Source organism: Gavialis gangeticus, unplaced genomic scaffold (genome assembly GCF_001723915.1).
Source record: "Gavialis gangeticus isolate Ggan-Ray unplaced genomic scaffold, GavGan_comp1, whole genome shotgun sequence".
In the NCBI taxonomy this organism is placed as follows: domain Eukaryota; kingdom Metazoa; phylum Chordata; order Crocodylia; family Gavialidae; genus Gavialis; species Gavialis gangeticus.
The window spans coordinates 11063336-11080795 of NW_017729006.1; the positions used below are offsets into that span (position 1 = coordinate 11063336).

General features: G+C 44.6%; 1 protein-coding gene across 1 annotated transcript in view; it reads left to right on the forward strand.

The window, feature by feature from the left end:
* Positions 1–7145: 7145 nt before the first annotated feature.
* CNOT10 (CCR4-NOT transcription complex subunit 10) overlaps positions 7146–17460 on the forward strand; it is a 48045-nt gene continuing 37730 nt past the window's right edge. Inside the window, exons 1-3 of the mRNA XM_019508804.1 lie at positions 7146–7365; positions 12929–13023; positions 17157–17318. Coding sequence (XP_019364349.1) covers positions 7344–7365; positions 12929–13023; positions 17157–17318 — 279 coding nt within the window. The 5' untranslated portion in view covers positions 7146–7343. The remainder of the gene's footprint in view (positions 7366–12928; positions 13024–17156; positions 17319–17460) is intronic.

Sequence of the window (17460 nt, forward strand, 5' to 3'; positions counted from 1 at the left end):
GCAGGTGCATTACGAACAGGTGTAAGGAGGTGATACTTCCCCCTATGTGGCATTGGTAAGGCCACAGCTAGAGTACTGCATCCAGTTTTGGGCGCCGCACTTCAAGAAGGATGCGGATATTCTTGAAAAGTTCCAGAGGAGGGCTACTCATATGGCTAGGGGCCTGCAGGTAAGGTCCTACCAGGAGAGATTGAGGGCCCTGGATCTCTTCAGCCTCCACAAGGGAAGGGTGAGATGTGACCTTGTGGCCGTCTACAAATTCATTTTGGGGAGGGGAGGAGGCAGCAAGGAATAGGACAGTGTTTCTTACCTGTTTAAGTAGCAAGTACCCCCTAACTTATTCAAATTTTCAGAAGTACCCCGACACTCAATTTTCCAGGGGATTTAACATTTACAGACTAATGTGTGTCATCTATGAACTATATGTTGGAAGAAAGGCTGTGTATATAAGGCCGTGATACGACAGATGTCTGATCTAGTGTGGATAGGGTTGCCACCTTTTATACCAGGAGTGCACAACTCGAGTATGTACTTGGGCTAGAGGTGATGTAGGCCAAAGCTAGGAGGGCTGAACCCAGTGCCGCGCAAAGCATGGCACACCAAATTATTACTGGGAAATTTAAAGTGCTGTGCAATACGTGGCGCACCAAATTTTTTGCCATGGTTTTGAGAGGAAGAGGGCGAGAGGGAGAAGGCAAGAGAGAGAGTGTTGGGGTACCCATGTACCCCCGCAAGCATTTCATGTAGCCCCAGGAGTATGCGTACCACAGTTTGAGAAACTATGGAATAGGAGATGCTCTGTTTACCAGGGCACCTCTTGGAGTACCTAGAAAGAACGGCCACAAACCGACAGAGAGCAGCTTTAGATTAGACACCAGAAAGAACTTCTTTACAGTAAGGGTTACAAGAGTCTGGAATGGGCTTCCAGGGAAGGTAGTGCCCTCCCCTACCTTGGGCATCTTTAAGAGGAGACTGGACAAGGACAAGGACCTGGCTGGGGTCATCTGACCCCAGCACCCTGTCCTGCCCGGGGCAGGGGGCAGACTCGATGATCTACCAAAGTCCTTTCCAACCCTAAAAAAAAAATCTATGGATCCTGGTTTTCTGTGTTTAAAAAATAGCAAATTATCTGATTTAAAAACCCCAAATCCACATTTTTCTGTGATTAAAATGAACTACAACTGTATATGTATCAGTTGAACACAATGTTTTATTGAAATATCTGTAATTTTAAAGCAATTTTTAAGTCTACCAGTGCCTTAATTATAATAAAATAACTTCTAAATACCTATAAAATTTGACATTTGATTTTGGGTTTATCACAGAAAAATCAGAGCTCCCCCTGCCCCCTTAGCTCACCAGTTTGCAGGTCCAGCTGCAGCTGTCATGCCCCCCTCCCCCCTACCCCCGCTTGTGGCTTGAGCAGTCCCAATATGTCAATGCTCTGCCCATGCCATTGCCCCTTACTCCTGAGCCACAGCTCCCTGACCCTTCCAATGTCCCTCACTCCTGATCCACAGGCCCCCCAGCCCTGCTGGTGCCCTTCATTCAGGACCCACACCCCCCTGGCCCTGGTCTCACTCCCCACCCATGGCTCCCATGGCTCTGCCAGTGCCCCTCACTCCCAATCCACAGCCCCCTGACCCTGCTGGTGCCTCTCACTCAAGAGCTACAGCCCCGACCCTGCTGGTGCCCCTCACTCCCGACCCACTGTCCTTGCAGCCCTGCTGGTGCCCCTCACTCCCCACCTACAGCCCTGCCAGTGCCCCTCACTCCCTACCCACAGCAGGTAGCTTGCATCCACCTCCACCCTGTGCACAAATCTGGGGGGCATGTGCCCCCCCACATAGACCCCAGGAGTACAGTGGCAGGAAGCCATTCCCACACTACCCCCCAAGATGAGCTGCCTACAACTCCATCCTGCTCCCTGCCCAGACCCTGAGGCTACACATTCCTTCCCCAGTCCCAGGCTTCATGCACCACCCTAGCTGGGCAGAACCCCTAGCCCAACTCTGTTCCTTCCTCACTATGGAGGACTTAATTTCCCCACCCCAACTTACCTGCAGGGAGCTATTCTCCATGCTGCCTAGCTGCCATGTGCATGTGTGCGTGTGCATGTGACACCCCTGTCTGATCACCCTGCTCCCCCCATTCGCTTGCAGGCTGGAACTCAGCCTACCAGCAAGGGGAAACCTGCTGTTTCCTGCATTTTTCTCCTTTGAAGGAGAAAATCTGTTTCCCACCGCTGCCCCCCTTAAAATGAGAAAAATCCACATTTTATTGTGCTTTTCCATGGCAAGCAGAAACCATATCCCTAGTACTCAAGCACAAAAAAGGGCTGATTCTTTAGCTCTTACCTATGGAAGCCTTGAAGTTAATGGAGATCTTGCCAGAAAATGAGCTGAAAGGTTGGGCAGTAGTGTAACTAGGAGTAGGCAGGCAGGGCATGAGTCTTGGGTGATGGTTTAGAAGGGTGCCAGAATTGTGGTCCCTAGGCAGCCACTGCAGCAGCTGCCCAGGCACAGGGATATAACTGCTTGGCACTCCATATGCCGACCCCCACCCCCACTCCCAGGCATCTTTGTTCAGGGTCCCAAAATTTCTAGTTATGCCTCTGGACCATATATACATTTCAGCTGGTCTATTTCCCTGACTAGGGGCCATCTCAGTGCCTGTGGACCAGTCCAGTCATGCTTAAGTATTGTTTTGGGCATGTAAGTGGGATTTCAATGGTTCGTAGGCTTTTTGCTGACCCTCTAGTCAGGAGAGCATTTAACCCAGAAAGCATTGGGCCCAGAACATGAAGATTCTAGTTTATCTTCCCCAAGTACCTTGACTTTTGGAAATATTGAAACTGGGGGCTAGACTGCCATGGACTAGTACCAGAATTGAATAGCTGCAAAGGTTACATAAAGGCATTTTTTTTCCCCATGCAGGGGACATTAGGTATCATTCATCTGCTCCTAAGAATTGTGCCTGTTAGTGGAAAGAACACAAAGGAACTTTCAGGAGAAATAAAGGATATACAAGAAAAAATACAGAACAGAAATACACAAGGAAGTTAGTTAGGCAAAGCCTTGAAAATGAGTAGTAGATGTAGGGAGAAAGATAGTTTCAGTCTTTTCCCTTTTCAAGAGAAAAAGGAAATATTAAAAATTTATTCAGAATATTATAGCATCAGTATTCCACAGACTTCATTTTGCATTCATTTACTTTTTCTCCACATCATAAAAAAAACAAAACCAAACCAAAATGTATCTTGGGACAATTTTTTCCAGGACAATGTCCTTTATTTCAGTCCAAAAATTCCAAAATTATAACAGATTCAAGATTCAGTTGTATGACTCTTGAAAGAGATACAGAAGCAGAGACAGATAATTGCCAGATAAAATCTATTGGCTACACCTGGCATGTTCAAATTCAGACTAATTGCCTTGAATCATAACTATTTGCAAGAGGAGAGCTTCTTATTAAGATACCGGTATATGTTAATTTATAATATAGTGCTGCCTAGAGGTCAAAGGCTTTTCAGATATGATAAAGAGAAAGGAAACATTGTTTAACTTATAAAATATTTATTACATTACGGCACCTCCCTTGGTAGGCTAGGTTAAGCAAACAAAAGAGAAAAAAAACAACCCCCAACCAGCAGGCTCAGTACAACTTTCCATTTCACTTTAGAGATAGTGATGTGACTTTTAACTGGAACTTTCTACTGAAGTTGAGACTACACCTCAGCTATTTTTAAAAAACCTGAAGGACACTTTTGTAACTACCAAAAATTTGTGGTTACACACAAATTGTTTTTGTATTCAGCATGATGATTTTTCTCAGTATCCAGTATTTCAGGAACTCATATTTTCACTTCCAGATTGAAGGTAAATCATAAATAGATGCAACAAAAAACTGATATAATTTGGTCCAGATTTGCTTTGAAATTCCAGGAGAGGGGCAAAAACCTAAAAAATAGTCCAGCATAGACACCTGCCTTTCACACAATACTTTGCTAGCTAACAGAGGGGAAACAGGTTTCTTGAACTCGAAAAAATACTTTTAAAGAGTAAAATTACGTGGTCTTTAACCATCTTCTGGCTCTGAAGAAATTCTATCTTGTTCTTCCTTTCACAAAGTTCTGTTTGTAATTGGTTCCTATTAATAAAGCCTAGAAGTGTGCCGAGGTGGCCGGATAGTAATCATCAATCCATCTCTGAATAAAAATAATAATAAAAAAAAATAATAATATCAACATAACCCACTCTTTGTTTTCATTTGGTTTTCCAAACTAAAAAGTTTGGTTTGGGACTTGCTGCTTGTAGATTTCATCCCAATAGACTGAAACTCCATTAATAAAGGTAAATGTTATGCATGCACCTTGTCTGCTCCTTAAAAAGTTATTTAATTTAATTATAGATCAGCCCAAGCAGGTGACATACCTGCATCATTGATAAGAACAGATCGAGTAACCGTTCTGCACCATTCCCCATTTTACAAAAGCAAGGACTAGTATATTAAACAAAGTACAAATAAGAAAAATACCTTGTCCTATTCTTGTAAGGAAGGCAAGTCTGGCTAATACCATGTATTATTTTAGAGGGCAAAAGTTAGGTAAAGGTAAAAAGTAAAATTTCCTTTATTACATTGAATTATTTATATGAACCATACTCCTAACAAGCAAAAAGTTTTGACATACAAAAAAAATAGCATGGATAATTAACTTTGGAAAACTATTCTTTTTTGTGGCTCAAGATCTTTTTCACAATCAGAGCGTGATAAAAAAATTAAGCTAACAAAATAGTTCAGCCAGAGCCTTGGAAATAGAATATAAGCATTTTTGAGTTTGAAAACACAATTAGAGAAACACCCCCGGACAAAGTACCAAGGTAGAGAGGATTCCATTGAGCACCACTCAGCCTGAAAATGGACTCTGCATAATGTATAAAGTCAGCTTTGTGTAGCTGTCCTCTACATGTCAGGATGCAGAAGCAGTTGGAAGTTGGGCAGCAGAAGTTGGATACCAAGTGTGTCAAACTCACCCCGTCCTGTGAGCACTTTCTTGTATAAGCTGTGCTGCACTAGGAGAGTTTGCCTGTATAGTTTTACTGCCATCTCTTTTCCAATGCAGGGATGACCTAATAGTATAATTTTGAAACCCTGACTTTCAGAAGCAGCCAAACAGAATCCAAGGACTAGAACTTAAGAATACGCATAAGTAAGGATTCCAAGGTCAGCTTTCAGAAATGTCAGAAAAAGAGGGCCATGGACTCGAGAAAGTTTCGGTGAAGAACTGGGACAGACATAGAGCTAATGGAATTCAGTATTTTTCATGTTTACAACAAATAGTTTAACCTTACTTCTAAACTTGCAAGACTCAAAGTAAAAAAAAAAAAGTAAAAAGTTTCTGCCACTCTAAAAAGCATCCAGTATGAAGTCCAAAAATCTCACATGGATCACATTTCCAAGATCTCAGGCAGCACAGTTGGGAGATTAATGCCATCACTATGCCCATCAGGGAGAAGGCAAGGTAGACTGGCACCTTAGAAACTAACCCATTCAGAAAGGCATAAGCTTTCATACATGACAGCCTACTTTGTCAGATGCTATGACTGATAAAGGCTGTCACCTATGAAAGTTTACACCTTTCTGAATGAGTCTAAGATGCTACCCTACCTTCTGTCCGACTTCAGACTAACATGGCTAACTACTTCTTTTCTTGTCTACCAGGAAACTTGCAGAGTGAAGTTGTGGCCAGACTAAGTCAATAAGAGTTTTGACACTGGCTTAGAATCACTGAAAGTGAGGGTTGGAAGAGACCTCAGGAGGTCATCTAATCCAACCCCTTGCTTAAATCAGGTCCATCCTCAACTAGATCATCTAATCCAAGGCTTTGTCTTGCAGGTTTTTAACACCTGGCTAGGATAGATTCCACAACCTCTCTGCATAACCCATTCCAGTGTTTTACTACCCTTGTAGTGAGAAAGCTTATCCTAATATCTAACATAAACTTCCCTTGCCACAACTTGAGACAGTTGCTCCTTGTTCTGTCATCTGCCACCACTGAGAACAGTCTAGCTCAAATTTCTTTGGAAAAACCCTTCAGGTAGTTGAAGGCTGCTATTAAACTTGTAAGGGTATAAGGGTATAGGATTTCATTCCCAATTGTTAGAGATAGAACTTCCATAATTAAATGATAAAGATTGGCACAATAAGAATGGTAATTACCATCTCAGGGGCTCAGTAAACTTCCATACAGCTATGCCAGTGTTTACCAGCTGAAGATGTTAGTTACCCAGCACAGCTACATAATGAAAACAGTATATGGATTATTCCCAGGTCAAGACTAAATATGTATGAATGTTACACTTACTACTCTTGGTGCTCTCAATGCTTTTAGCTTTATGTCATGTATTTAATTTAACTACAAAGGTAATAAAAGTACATTATGAAAAAAAGCTGTTTGGACTTGAAGTTTTTAGGGGGGAGTTCTTCAAATTGAGTAGCATGAAATAAGGTTTCATACGGATGAGAAGAAAGACTACTGGGAGGATTAACATGGTCCTCAAACACCAATTTAAAAAGGAATTTGGGATTCACATACAATGCCATGTTATCAACTTTAAGTGATATAATGAGCAATTTATCAATACTTAGATAATCCATGTAAAACAATGCAGGCTGGAAAATTTAAAAGTGATTTGAGAACAAACTGAATCTCAAATTTGATTCCTGAGTTAAGATAGTGGGTCAGCAAGGTTGGAGCACTGTTGTGGCTGCCATCACCCAAGAGGTAGCATGAAGAAAAGGGTTGTGGTTTTTTTGGTGGACTGAGAGAGGCTGGACAACCTTTCAGGCAGGGCCCTTGGGGCCCAAAGGCTTGCTCCACATTTCCCCCACCCGTGCAGCCAGGCCAAACGAAGGAAGCGCCCCCTGGCTTTCACTTGCTGGCACGGGTGAAAGTAACGCGGGACACGGAACGTGTGCCACCCTCAGGCAACAGGTGCAGGGGGCCTCAGTGCACCGGAGAGGCCACGCCCCCGCAAGGCGCCCGTGCCTCCGCAAAGCCCCGCCCGTGCTCCTTTCCTGTCTCCGGCATCGGCCTGGCCGCGACGTGCCCACGCTGCGTAAGGGACGTGGCGCCGCCGTGACGTCACCGGGAACCCGGAAGCGGCGGTCCGACGACGAGCGAGTGGCGCAGTCGGCCTGGGGGTTCGTGGGGGCGCCGTGGACAGAAAAAGTAGTCCGCGGGGAGAAGCGGAGGCGGCCGGCTGCTCGGCGTGCCCAAGATCGCAGCGGGAAGGGGATTTATAGCGCAGGCATCCGCGAGTCGCGGCGGGAGCTTCGCGGCCATGGCAGCGGACAAGGCTGGTGGTTAGTAGGCTCTGCGCCCCAGCGGCTCGCCCCTCGCCCGCGGAAGGATATGTGGAGACGCATCCTAATAGGTGGAGGGATGCGAGGTTCCGACCTTTCGTAGCGAATGGCTTCCGAGTTACATCCCTCCGCCGCGAAAGTAGGGCGCCTGCCCCACCGCAGCGTGCCCCGCCGAAGGGGGGCGCTGATTGGCTGTGCGAGCGTGGCAGGCAGTGAGGACAGCTGCTCTACTGCCCTGGTGGAAGGATATATCCCCCTACAGGGATGTGTGGGGGAGCTGGTTTGGGAAACTTTTTGCCCCCTAGGTGTGGCAAGGTCCTGCCCAGGGCACCCCGGGGGCGTGAATTGGGGCGACTGTCTCAGGCCCTATGCTTTGGGGGAAACCTGTAGAGCCAGGCACGGTGGCCGTGAGCGGCCGTGGCGACTCCGCACTGCTGCTGGCATCGTGTCCAGCCACTCAGTACCCCTGTTTCCCCTCCTCCTCGTGCTGAAAATCCAGTGCATCCAGCTGCTCTGCTTGGTACTGCCCCCTCCCTCCCACCGCCAAATCCGCTTCTGACTTCCTCGCGTCCGGGGCCAGGGCCCTGCATAGGCTGACTTGCCCCAGGTCCCATACCCTGCTCTAGTTGTCTCTGGTGTTGCTCTGTGGGGCCTTGGGCATCACCTGCCCCTCGGGAGGGAGCTTGACGGTGCTCCCAGGTGGCAGCAGGGCTGTGTGGCAAAGACGCCTGAGGATAGAGGGGTGGGAGGGGGTGACTGCATTGATCTTGGCTTGGGGGTAGCAGGGGTGAAACGCAGACCCCATCCTAGGTGCCACTCCAGCTGCCTTTCACCAGGCCTGGCTGAGGTTGTATGGACTTAGTCCTCAACCGTCAATTGACCCATTTGCATTGATGTTACTGTTTTTTCTTCTTTAAGGTTTCAACCCCCATATAAGTACCATCGCTGATAGAGCCACGCTGCCATGCACTGACAGGCTGCCTGTGTCTTTGGTTTTTCTAAGAAGTCTGTATAGCAAGTCTCTTCCCTGCTCTTCCAGACGAAATCGTCATTAGCCACAAATATCTGATCCGATACTTGGACCACTCTGGTGATGTGGTCCAACAGCTGGAGCTCATCCTTTCAGCAAGTGAAGCCAGAATCTCCAAAGCTTCTTAGTTGTTAAAATCCTCCATCTACTTTTCATGGATGATTGACTTAAAAGCAACTTTATTTATTTATTCTTACAGGGTTGAGGCTAAAACATTTTACTTCTGGTTAGAAACTGTTGTGAGGCCAACTTGACCATAGAGAAATTCAGCAAAACAAAGGTTTATCATAGGAACCAGTTTAGCCATAGTTACTGTGTTACTAGAGGTGATGCTATAATCACTATATCAGACTGATTATTCTTTGTGAAAATGATCGGCACAGTCTCTTTCAGTTCAGACATTGCAAAAATGCATGTGTGGTATGGGTGAACCTTCATTGCATGGGATGATAACTGTGTTTTCATGTCGTGAAGTAGCTTTTTAGGTGTTAAACTCTTCATGAAGGGGAAAATCAATGCCCAATACTTAAGATACTAAGGAAGATGTGGTTATTACTGTAACCAGTTGGCTCAAGGAGAAGTCTTACCTGATAGATTCAACCATTGAGCTTGAATCCCCAGCATTTTGAGTGTCTCTCTTGACTTGCTGCTTGTTGCTACTGCTTACTGAGTGTTACCTATAGGTGAACCATCTGAAGGAATGGTGGCTTTCTGAATCTCTTTGTCTGCTTGGGGAACTCTGGCAGCACGGGACAAATTATGACAAGATTTAATGATCTTGTAAAGGACACATTCTCCCAGCTGGGTGCACAAAATAATTTGGTCTATTTGTCGGAGATGGAGGATTATAATAACTAAGATGTTTTGGAGAGTTTGGCTTCATTTGCTAAAAGAATGAGCTCCAGTGGTTGGACCACCCTACTGATCTGGTCCAAGCTTTGAACCAAATATGTTGTATTATTTTGATGGCCAATCGTGACTGGCAGAGCAGAGAAGATGTGTGGCAATGGATACAAATTTATATTGGATAAGAAATTATCCTGCTCAGTACTGATAAAAAATAATTTCCAGTTGGAAGGGATGTAAAAATAGGGTTAAAAAGAAAGGTTGGGGTGGCAAATGGATACCTTTTGCATTGAAGTTGTAGCTGTTAGCTGTGGAGGAAATAGATTCTGATGTATCTCTTACCTGAGTGGATGGCAAATGAGCAGGTGAGTCTGCGGCCTGTTTAGGCTAGGTGAGTCTTCAGGGAATCCAATCTCTAACGTAATATCAGGGGGAAGGCTTCTGTTGCATGAGGTTACATCTCAGAAGTTTTTGCTTTGATATCAAAGCTGTCTGGAACTCAGCTTTGTCTTCTGGGGATACTTTAGTTTTTTGTGTGTTTAAAAAAAGTACTGCTTCCAGAAATGAGCTGAAATAAGTAGAAGAAACGGAATGAGGTTATGGAATGATTCAGTGGAGAACAGCTGACGTTGACTTTTCTAATTTAGATATTGTAGTGAGCAGAGTTTAGAGGTGGTATCTGGGTCTTCCCAACAATGCAAGCTGTAAGGCTGCTGAAATGAGTGGAGTAATTTCTTGATTTCTTCAATCAAGCCCAGTAAAGAGGTGTTATATACTATATACTGTAAGACTTCAGAGGATTACCAGGATGTTCCACAAATAACATAGTCACTGCCAGGGCTGCTTGCTGTTTGAGGGTATATATATTTAAAAAACACATTCTCCTGAACCTAAAATCTTCTGAAGTTGTTCTTGTTAAATACTTCCTAGAGAATTATTTTGCCATTGGCACAAATAAGAAGTTTTAGAATACAAAAGGGCCCACCAACTATTCGCTGTGTCCACAAGGGAAAAAGCAAAAAATGATGGGCTGAAGTTGCAACATGGGAGACTTTAGGTGGGACGTTAGGAAGAACTGTCTAACTATGTGGTTGGTTAAGTACAGCAACAGATTACTTTGAGAAGCTGTGGAATATCTATCACTGGAGGTTCTTAAATGCAGGTTATTTTGCTCTTCTTTGATTTATAGAATACTAACTTTCTGGCTTTTCCTTGACAATCTTGTCATGCAATGTTGAGAGAATGATGTGGGCATGCCTAATTTGGGGAAAATAGATTAAGGGGACATGATGGCAGGTTTCAAATATTTGAGAGGTAACCATAAATGAGAACACCTGTACTCTTTTACCACAAAGGACAGAATGCAAAGCAGTGGGTTTAAATTTCAGTAAAGAAAATTTAAAATTAAATCTCCAGGAAAAAAGACTTTCTAGCTCTAAGAACTATAGAAAAATGAAGCAAGCCACCTAAGAAAGATGTAGAATCTCCTTCATTGGAGGTTTTCAAGAAGAAGCTGGACGGGTATCTGTATTGGAAGGTTTAGTAATACTGCATCCTGTAGCTTCACAGGGGGATTGGACTAGATGAAACTTGAGATCCCTTCCAACTCTATGATTCTATCTAATTTCTGTACTGTGAGCATGTGTGGTGGTTGGAAAGAAACTGTAGAAACTCTTTCAAGCTTCCTTGATTCATTTGTTGAATGGATGGTAGGACTAGCTAAGGGCTTTGGCAGATGCAAGGTTTTAGGTCTAATGCAGGGGTGCTCAGCCAGATCCAACCAGCAGTGTCATGTCATTTGGTCCACACTGCTTCCTGTGTTTCTGGAAATTTGGCAGTGAGAGAGCTGTGGCACCACTCCCTGCCAAATTTCCAGACCCATGGAGAGCCCTAGGCCTGCGTGCTGGATTGGGCACCTGATCCCAGCACACGGGGCTGGGAAAGGGTGGCACAGGGCCCCAGGGAGGCTGGCAGAGGGTGGTGCTGAACCCTCGGGCCCAGTCCTGGTACATGGGGCCAGGAAGGGACAGCCTTAAGGCCTGATCCTAGCAGAAGAGGGTGGCACCATGCCCCAGGGCCAAATCCAGCTCCACACCACTCATGCTGGCTGTGGGGCCAACACTTGAGCACCACTCATGACAGGTAAACCTAAAAAATATTATATTGAGTGGAATTCCAAGATCCCCCAGGTATTTAACTAGCCTCTTGCCTGTGTAATCTTCAAAATTGTGGCTGGTACTTAAGGTGATCTTATCGTAAACTTTGTTTCATTTATCTGAGGAGTTTTCTCTGTTGTGACTTTCACAGTTGGCCTCAGCTCAGTGGGGAGTTTCTAGTTTTTGAATTGTGGGCTCAAATTTTAAGTTAGAAATAAGATGATGTTATTGAAATGTGTCCTTCTATGTTGTAGAATCATAGAGAAGTAAGCCTGGAAGGGACCTCCAAAGGTCATCTAAGTCAACCCCCTGCCTGAGGCAGGTTGGTTATGATCTGAGCACACAGGGCTCAGATCATAACCAAATTGTCCGTACAAACCATAATCTAAACTGTACATAAGTCAGCCCTGAAATAACAGAGACCTAGCACCCTAAATTGCCACAAGTAAAGCAGGAGAGCCATTGCAGCCAGTGTTCTGCTTCTGTGAAATGTTATCAACGTATACTCAAGCGATGCCAGATACAGGATCAGGGTCATGCCCCCTGCTACAGAGGAAGGCAACAACCCCCACAGTTTGTACCAGTGTGACCATGGAGTAAAATTTCTTCCTGACCCCAATTCTGGCAAATTGGTCTGACACCAAGTGAAGGGACAAGGCCCTCTAGCCAGGAACCTCTGGCTTTAAGTTCCAGCAGGAGCACTGGCACTCACCAGTCAATTAACATGTATATACATTAGCAAACAAAAAATATTAAATAAGTAACCTTAAACAATAAGCGGCTATCTTCCTACCCATGCAATACCTTCTATTGCCCCAGCAAATAATGTACATTCATGCTAAACGTTACCTACTGAAGATCTGTAACAGACAACTTATTCCAAACGATTTAATGCTTAAGAGATACCAACCAGTGGATATTTGTTTTCATCCATTCTCAGTTTAAAAGTTAACCCCTTCCAAGTTAATAATGCAAAATCTGAAATAGGTTTTCCTATTTCAGGAAATATATTTGAGAATAGTTCTGTGAGATGAATTTTACATTCTTTTTGGGGTTCTGATTGTATATTCAGTGCATAGCAGTGGAGTATTTTATTTCTATGTTTAGTCATCTTTAGCATGTACATTTACTACATTTCTTAACACTTGAGGCAACTTAGCAACTGGGGGACAAGTAATAGCATACAGATTCAATGAAGTAGTTATGCAGAATAAGAGAGATTCCTACAATAGTTTTTACCAGCTACTGATATCGAAGTGTAAGTAAACAAAATGTACTTTTTACGATGTAAAAATATTCTCTAGATATTTTGGGGGGAGCAACTCAAACTCCAAAGTTGTTATACTCTCCAAGTTGAATTTAGCAAAGATAGTGTTGCAGTTATGTGTAAAGGTGCCCTAAGTATTAACAAATGGATTTTGAGGGAGGGAGGAATGAAGTATGTAATAAAGATACTGAATTATTTTTATTAAAACTTAATTGCACATATGATGAAAGCTGTCTATTTGCTCTAACCCTGTTAATTTTACAGATCAGGGAACTGAGAAACATGAAGGAGCCACTACTACTACTGGAATTTCTGATCAGGAAAAGGAGTTGTCAAATAATGCACTACAGGCTTTTGTGGTAAGAAAAGTTTTCAGTTTAAAGATTTCTCTTATATAATTGTGTTCCAGAATGACCTGTTTATTCCCATATTTCCTAGAATATTAGGATATGTACTGAGATACTAATTTTGTTTTACTTTCTAACAGCAGCATTATGAAATAATGACCGTCACTTGTATGAACTTTGATATCTGTTGTCAGAAAATAAGAAAAAATAGATTCCTTAGATTTAGGACTACCTAAACAGAAATGCAAGCACATTTTTTCCTTGGTTCCCAGAGTTCAGTCACAATTACGAGCTTGGCAGAGTAAGCTTATGTATGTAGTCCTGGGAACACTCAGATGGCAGGCTTTTTAATTGAATCTTTTACTCCATAGTTTGTGGATGCACATTCCTTATTTTCTACCTTGTTTTGTGTAAGCCATGTTTTTTTGATTCATGTAGATTATCTAAATCATTTGAAATGTATTATCTTTCATCCGCCTTGTCCATTTTCTATCATCATAAGTCAACACTGCACAACATTTTTTCTAAGCTGTTAACATGAAATGAACAGATTTATTTGTAATACTGGGGAATGATCAAAATATCATAACCCAGTATTAAATGTTTCCACATTCAGCTATCCTATTTTTAATATCCCTTTTCCTCATTTGATGCATGATCTTCAGATGATGGGAAGGAGTCCTGAGAGGATGCAGTGAAAGAATTTCTTACAATTATTCATACTTGAATTGACTTTTATCTCCTACTTTTGTCTCCAGTTCTACAATTGGCCAAACATACTTTGCTCATCTATGTGTGATAAGACTTTAACAATCCTCTAAGCACAAGAAAAGATATCGGGTTGTAAGGTAGAGATGGATGCAGGCAAAATTAATCTAGACTCCTAGTTGTCAGATTTCCTTTAGTATGGAGTTATGTCAAATAACCTTGTTAACAGTTTTGCCTTTCTTCCAGCACTTTTCTCATTTACTGCACTTATTTTCAAGTTACTTGGTGTTGGCAGAGTGGAAGAGTAATGCAAAGTACAGTAGGAAGCAGTTAAATTAGACTTGATTTAACAAGTATTGTCCAAGATGACCAGAACCTGTGAAGGGCTAAACCAGGGGTAGGCAACCCCTGGCACAGGTGTCAGAGCACAGCACATGAAGGCATTTTGCTTGGCTTGTGTGCCTTGGCACAGACAGTGGGGAAGGGAGCGGGGCTGTACTGCCATAACAAGGATTGTGGGCCCCTTATGGCTCCCCCTCCACCTACCGCTGGCACACCAACATCTTCCAAGTTAAAGTTAAAGGTGTTTTTGGCACTTTGCACAAAAACATTACTGGTGCCCAGGTTTAGCAAGGCTTTTGATACGGTCTCCCACAGCATTCTTGCAAGCAAGCTAAGGAAGTATGGGCTGGATAAATTGACTGTAAGGTGGATAGAAAATTGGCTGGAGCATCAGGCTCAGAGAGTAGTAATCAATGGCTCAATGTCTAGCTGGCAGCTGGTATCAAGTGGAGCGCTCCAGGGATTGGTCCTAGGGCTAGTTTTATTCAATGTCTCCATAAACAACTTGGAAGATGACATAGTGCACCCACCACAAGTCTGCAGATGACACCAAGCTGGGGGTAGTAATTACATGCTAAAGGGTAGGGCTAGGATTCAGAGTGACTTAAGCAAATTGGAGGATTGGGCTAAAACAAATCTCATGGTGTTCAACACAGGCAAGTGCAAAGTCCTGCACTTAGGATGGAAGAATCGCATGTACCAATACAGGCTGGGGGCTGACTGGCTGGGCAGCAGCTCTGCAGAAAAAGACCTGGGGGTTACAGTGGACAGTAAGCTGAATATGAACTAACAGTGTGCCCTTGTTGTTGAAAAGGCTAACGGCATACTGGGCTGCATTGGTAGGTGTGTTGCCAGTAGGTCAAGGGAAGTGATTATTTCCCTCTATTCAGCACTGGTGAGGCCACATCTGAAGTGCTGTGTTCAGTTTTGGGTCCCCACTGCAGAAAGGATGTGGACAAATTGGAGAGAGTCTAGCAAAGGAACAACAATCCTTGCAGGAAGGAAAGTCTAGGTTAGATATTAGGAAGAATTTTCTCACTAGGAGGGTAGTAAAACACTGGAACAGGTTACCCAGAGAAGTGGTGGTAGCTCCTTCCTTGGAGGTTTTCAAAACCCAGCTAGATAAAGCTTTGGCTGGGATGATGTAGTTGGGAATGGTCTTGGTTTGAGCAGGGGGTTGAACTAGATGACCTTGTGAGGTCCCTTCTAACCCTAATTTTCTAGGATTCTATGATTAAACCATTCAACCTAATCTGGGCCTGAATTGGGACTAGTGTCTGTGTGTCTGCAGCCTGAATTTAAAGGGATGCTTCTATCAATATGCTGGTCCAAGGACTGGGAAAGAGCTGGTGTGAGTCTATTAATATACACTACAGAAGGATAGTGACCTGGGAAAAGAGGCAGCTCAAGCACTAAGATGTCCCCTGTCCTCCTTTGGGGGAGGAAGCAGGGGCAGAAGCCTAGGAGCACTTCAACTGAGTAATATCAGTAGAAGGAAGATAAAAATCTTCCTTTAGATAAAGGGGACTAAGGATCTTGTTAGATTTGGCCAAAAGAATAGTGTATGAAGTGGTGGTAACAGTGGGAAAAGATTCTGCAAACCAAACAAGCCAGATACAAAGCAGCCTTTTCATGGAGGGAGAGAGAAAAGGAACTTAGGCTAGAGTGGGTGGCTACTAGGGCTGTGCGAATCGGTAGCTGATTCAGTTTGGAGGAGATTCAGCCCGATTCAGGAACTGAATCTCCAGATCGAATTGGGAGACCAATTTAAAAGCTCCAAATCGATTTGGAAAAGCTTTGGAAAATATTTGGCTGCTTTGGAAGTTCAGCCATAGACTAAACAAGCAGCTGATGGCTACCTCCAGCTGGTAAGTCTGTTGGGGTTGGGGGAGTGGGGAGGCAGGGATTGGGGCTAGGACAAGCTGCCCAGCTGGGGTGGAGGGCGCATTACTTGGGGAGGAGGAAGGGGGGGCATGGCAGCGCTGGGAGCTGTGGCTATGACCTGCTGCCACCCATAGTGAGCCGTGTCTGCATTATGTATTCCCGCCCCTGCACTGGCTAGGCTGGAAGGGGGGTGGGGCTTGGCAGGGCAGCCATGGGGGCTTCTCCTGTGGCTCCCCCCATTGGAGCAGAAGCAGGCACAGCCAAAGGAGCCACAGGAGAAGCCCCCATGGTTGTCCTGCCTGGCCCAGCCTCCTGGCGCTTTAAAATAAATAAATAAAAAGCCCCATACTCACTGACTCTGGCAGCGGCAGTTGGGGCCCCTGAGGGCTCATGGCAGAGCAGGGCAGTGGGGAGGCAGCAGAGACACCGCCCCCCACTGGCACCCACACAGCAGCTGCCGCATAGCGTGGGTGCAGCATGGCTTGGTAGGGCTCAGTGTGCTGTCTGGGAGCTGGGGCAGCTCCACCTGTCAGCTGGAGCCTAGGAGTACTCGACCCCAGCTCCCAGACAGTGTGCAGTGCCCTGCAGAACCGAGCTACACCTGTGCCACGGGGAGGCTGCCGTGTGGGTGCCAGGTACTGGGGGGGGGGGCAGTGGGCGGCAATCCCTGTTGTGCGGGGGGACTCTGCTGTGAGCACCCAGAGGCCCCAATCTCCACTCCTGCAGCCAGTGAGTGCGCGGCTTTAAGTGCTGGGACTAACCTGGGGCCAGGTGGGGGATGGGGCCAAGCAGGGCAGCTGTGTGGGGCTTCTTCTGCTGCTCCCCCCACCTGGGGAGAGGCAGGCAGAGCTGCCTGATCCAAATCACCGAATCTCTCCAATTCAGCACTGAATATTCCTAAGTTTATTCAGCCAAATTGATTTAGGACAGTGATCCAAATCAAATCACTGTCCTCCGAATCAGCTGAATCTGAATTGAATACTTACCTCTTCTCACTGGCCTAGTGGCTTCCCTATTTGCACAGGCCTCATGGCTACCCCTTTATTGGACATGGGGTTAGAGCAGTGGTTCTTAACCTTTTTAGACTCCAGGCACTCCTTGAAAAATGCAAGCTTTTAGCTTTTGCTTGTTTTTTGACTATATATAGTAGTCCATCCTGTGTTTGTTTGTTTTTCCCCAATGCATATTGTTGTTTTGTGTGCTGCTTGCAGGCCGGAAATTATGAAGTTTGTCTACAACACCTTAACACTCTGCAAGATATAAACAAAGATGACTACAAAATAACTTTAAATACTGCTGTGACAGAGTTCTGTAAAAGTAACCAGACTACAACGGATAACTTGAGGCAAACACTTAACCAACTGAAGAATCAGGTAATTTAAGAATAGGGACATAATATCTTAATTAAATTGCATTGTTGTATTAAATCATGATTTGGTCCTCTGCTAGATTAGGGGACAGAAATGTGTGTATGCGTCTCTTCCTCCTTCCCCCCCCCCCACCTTTTAGTTTGTC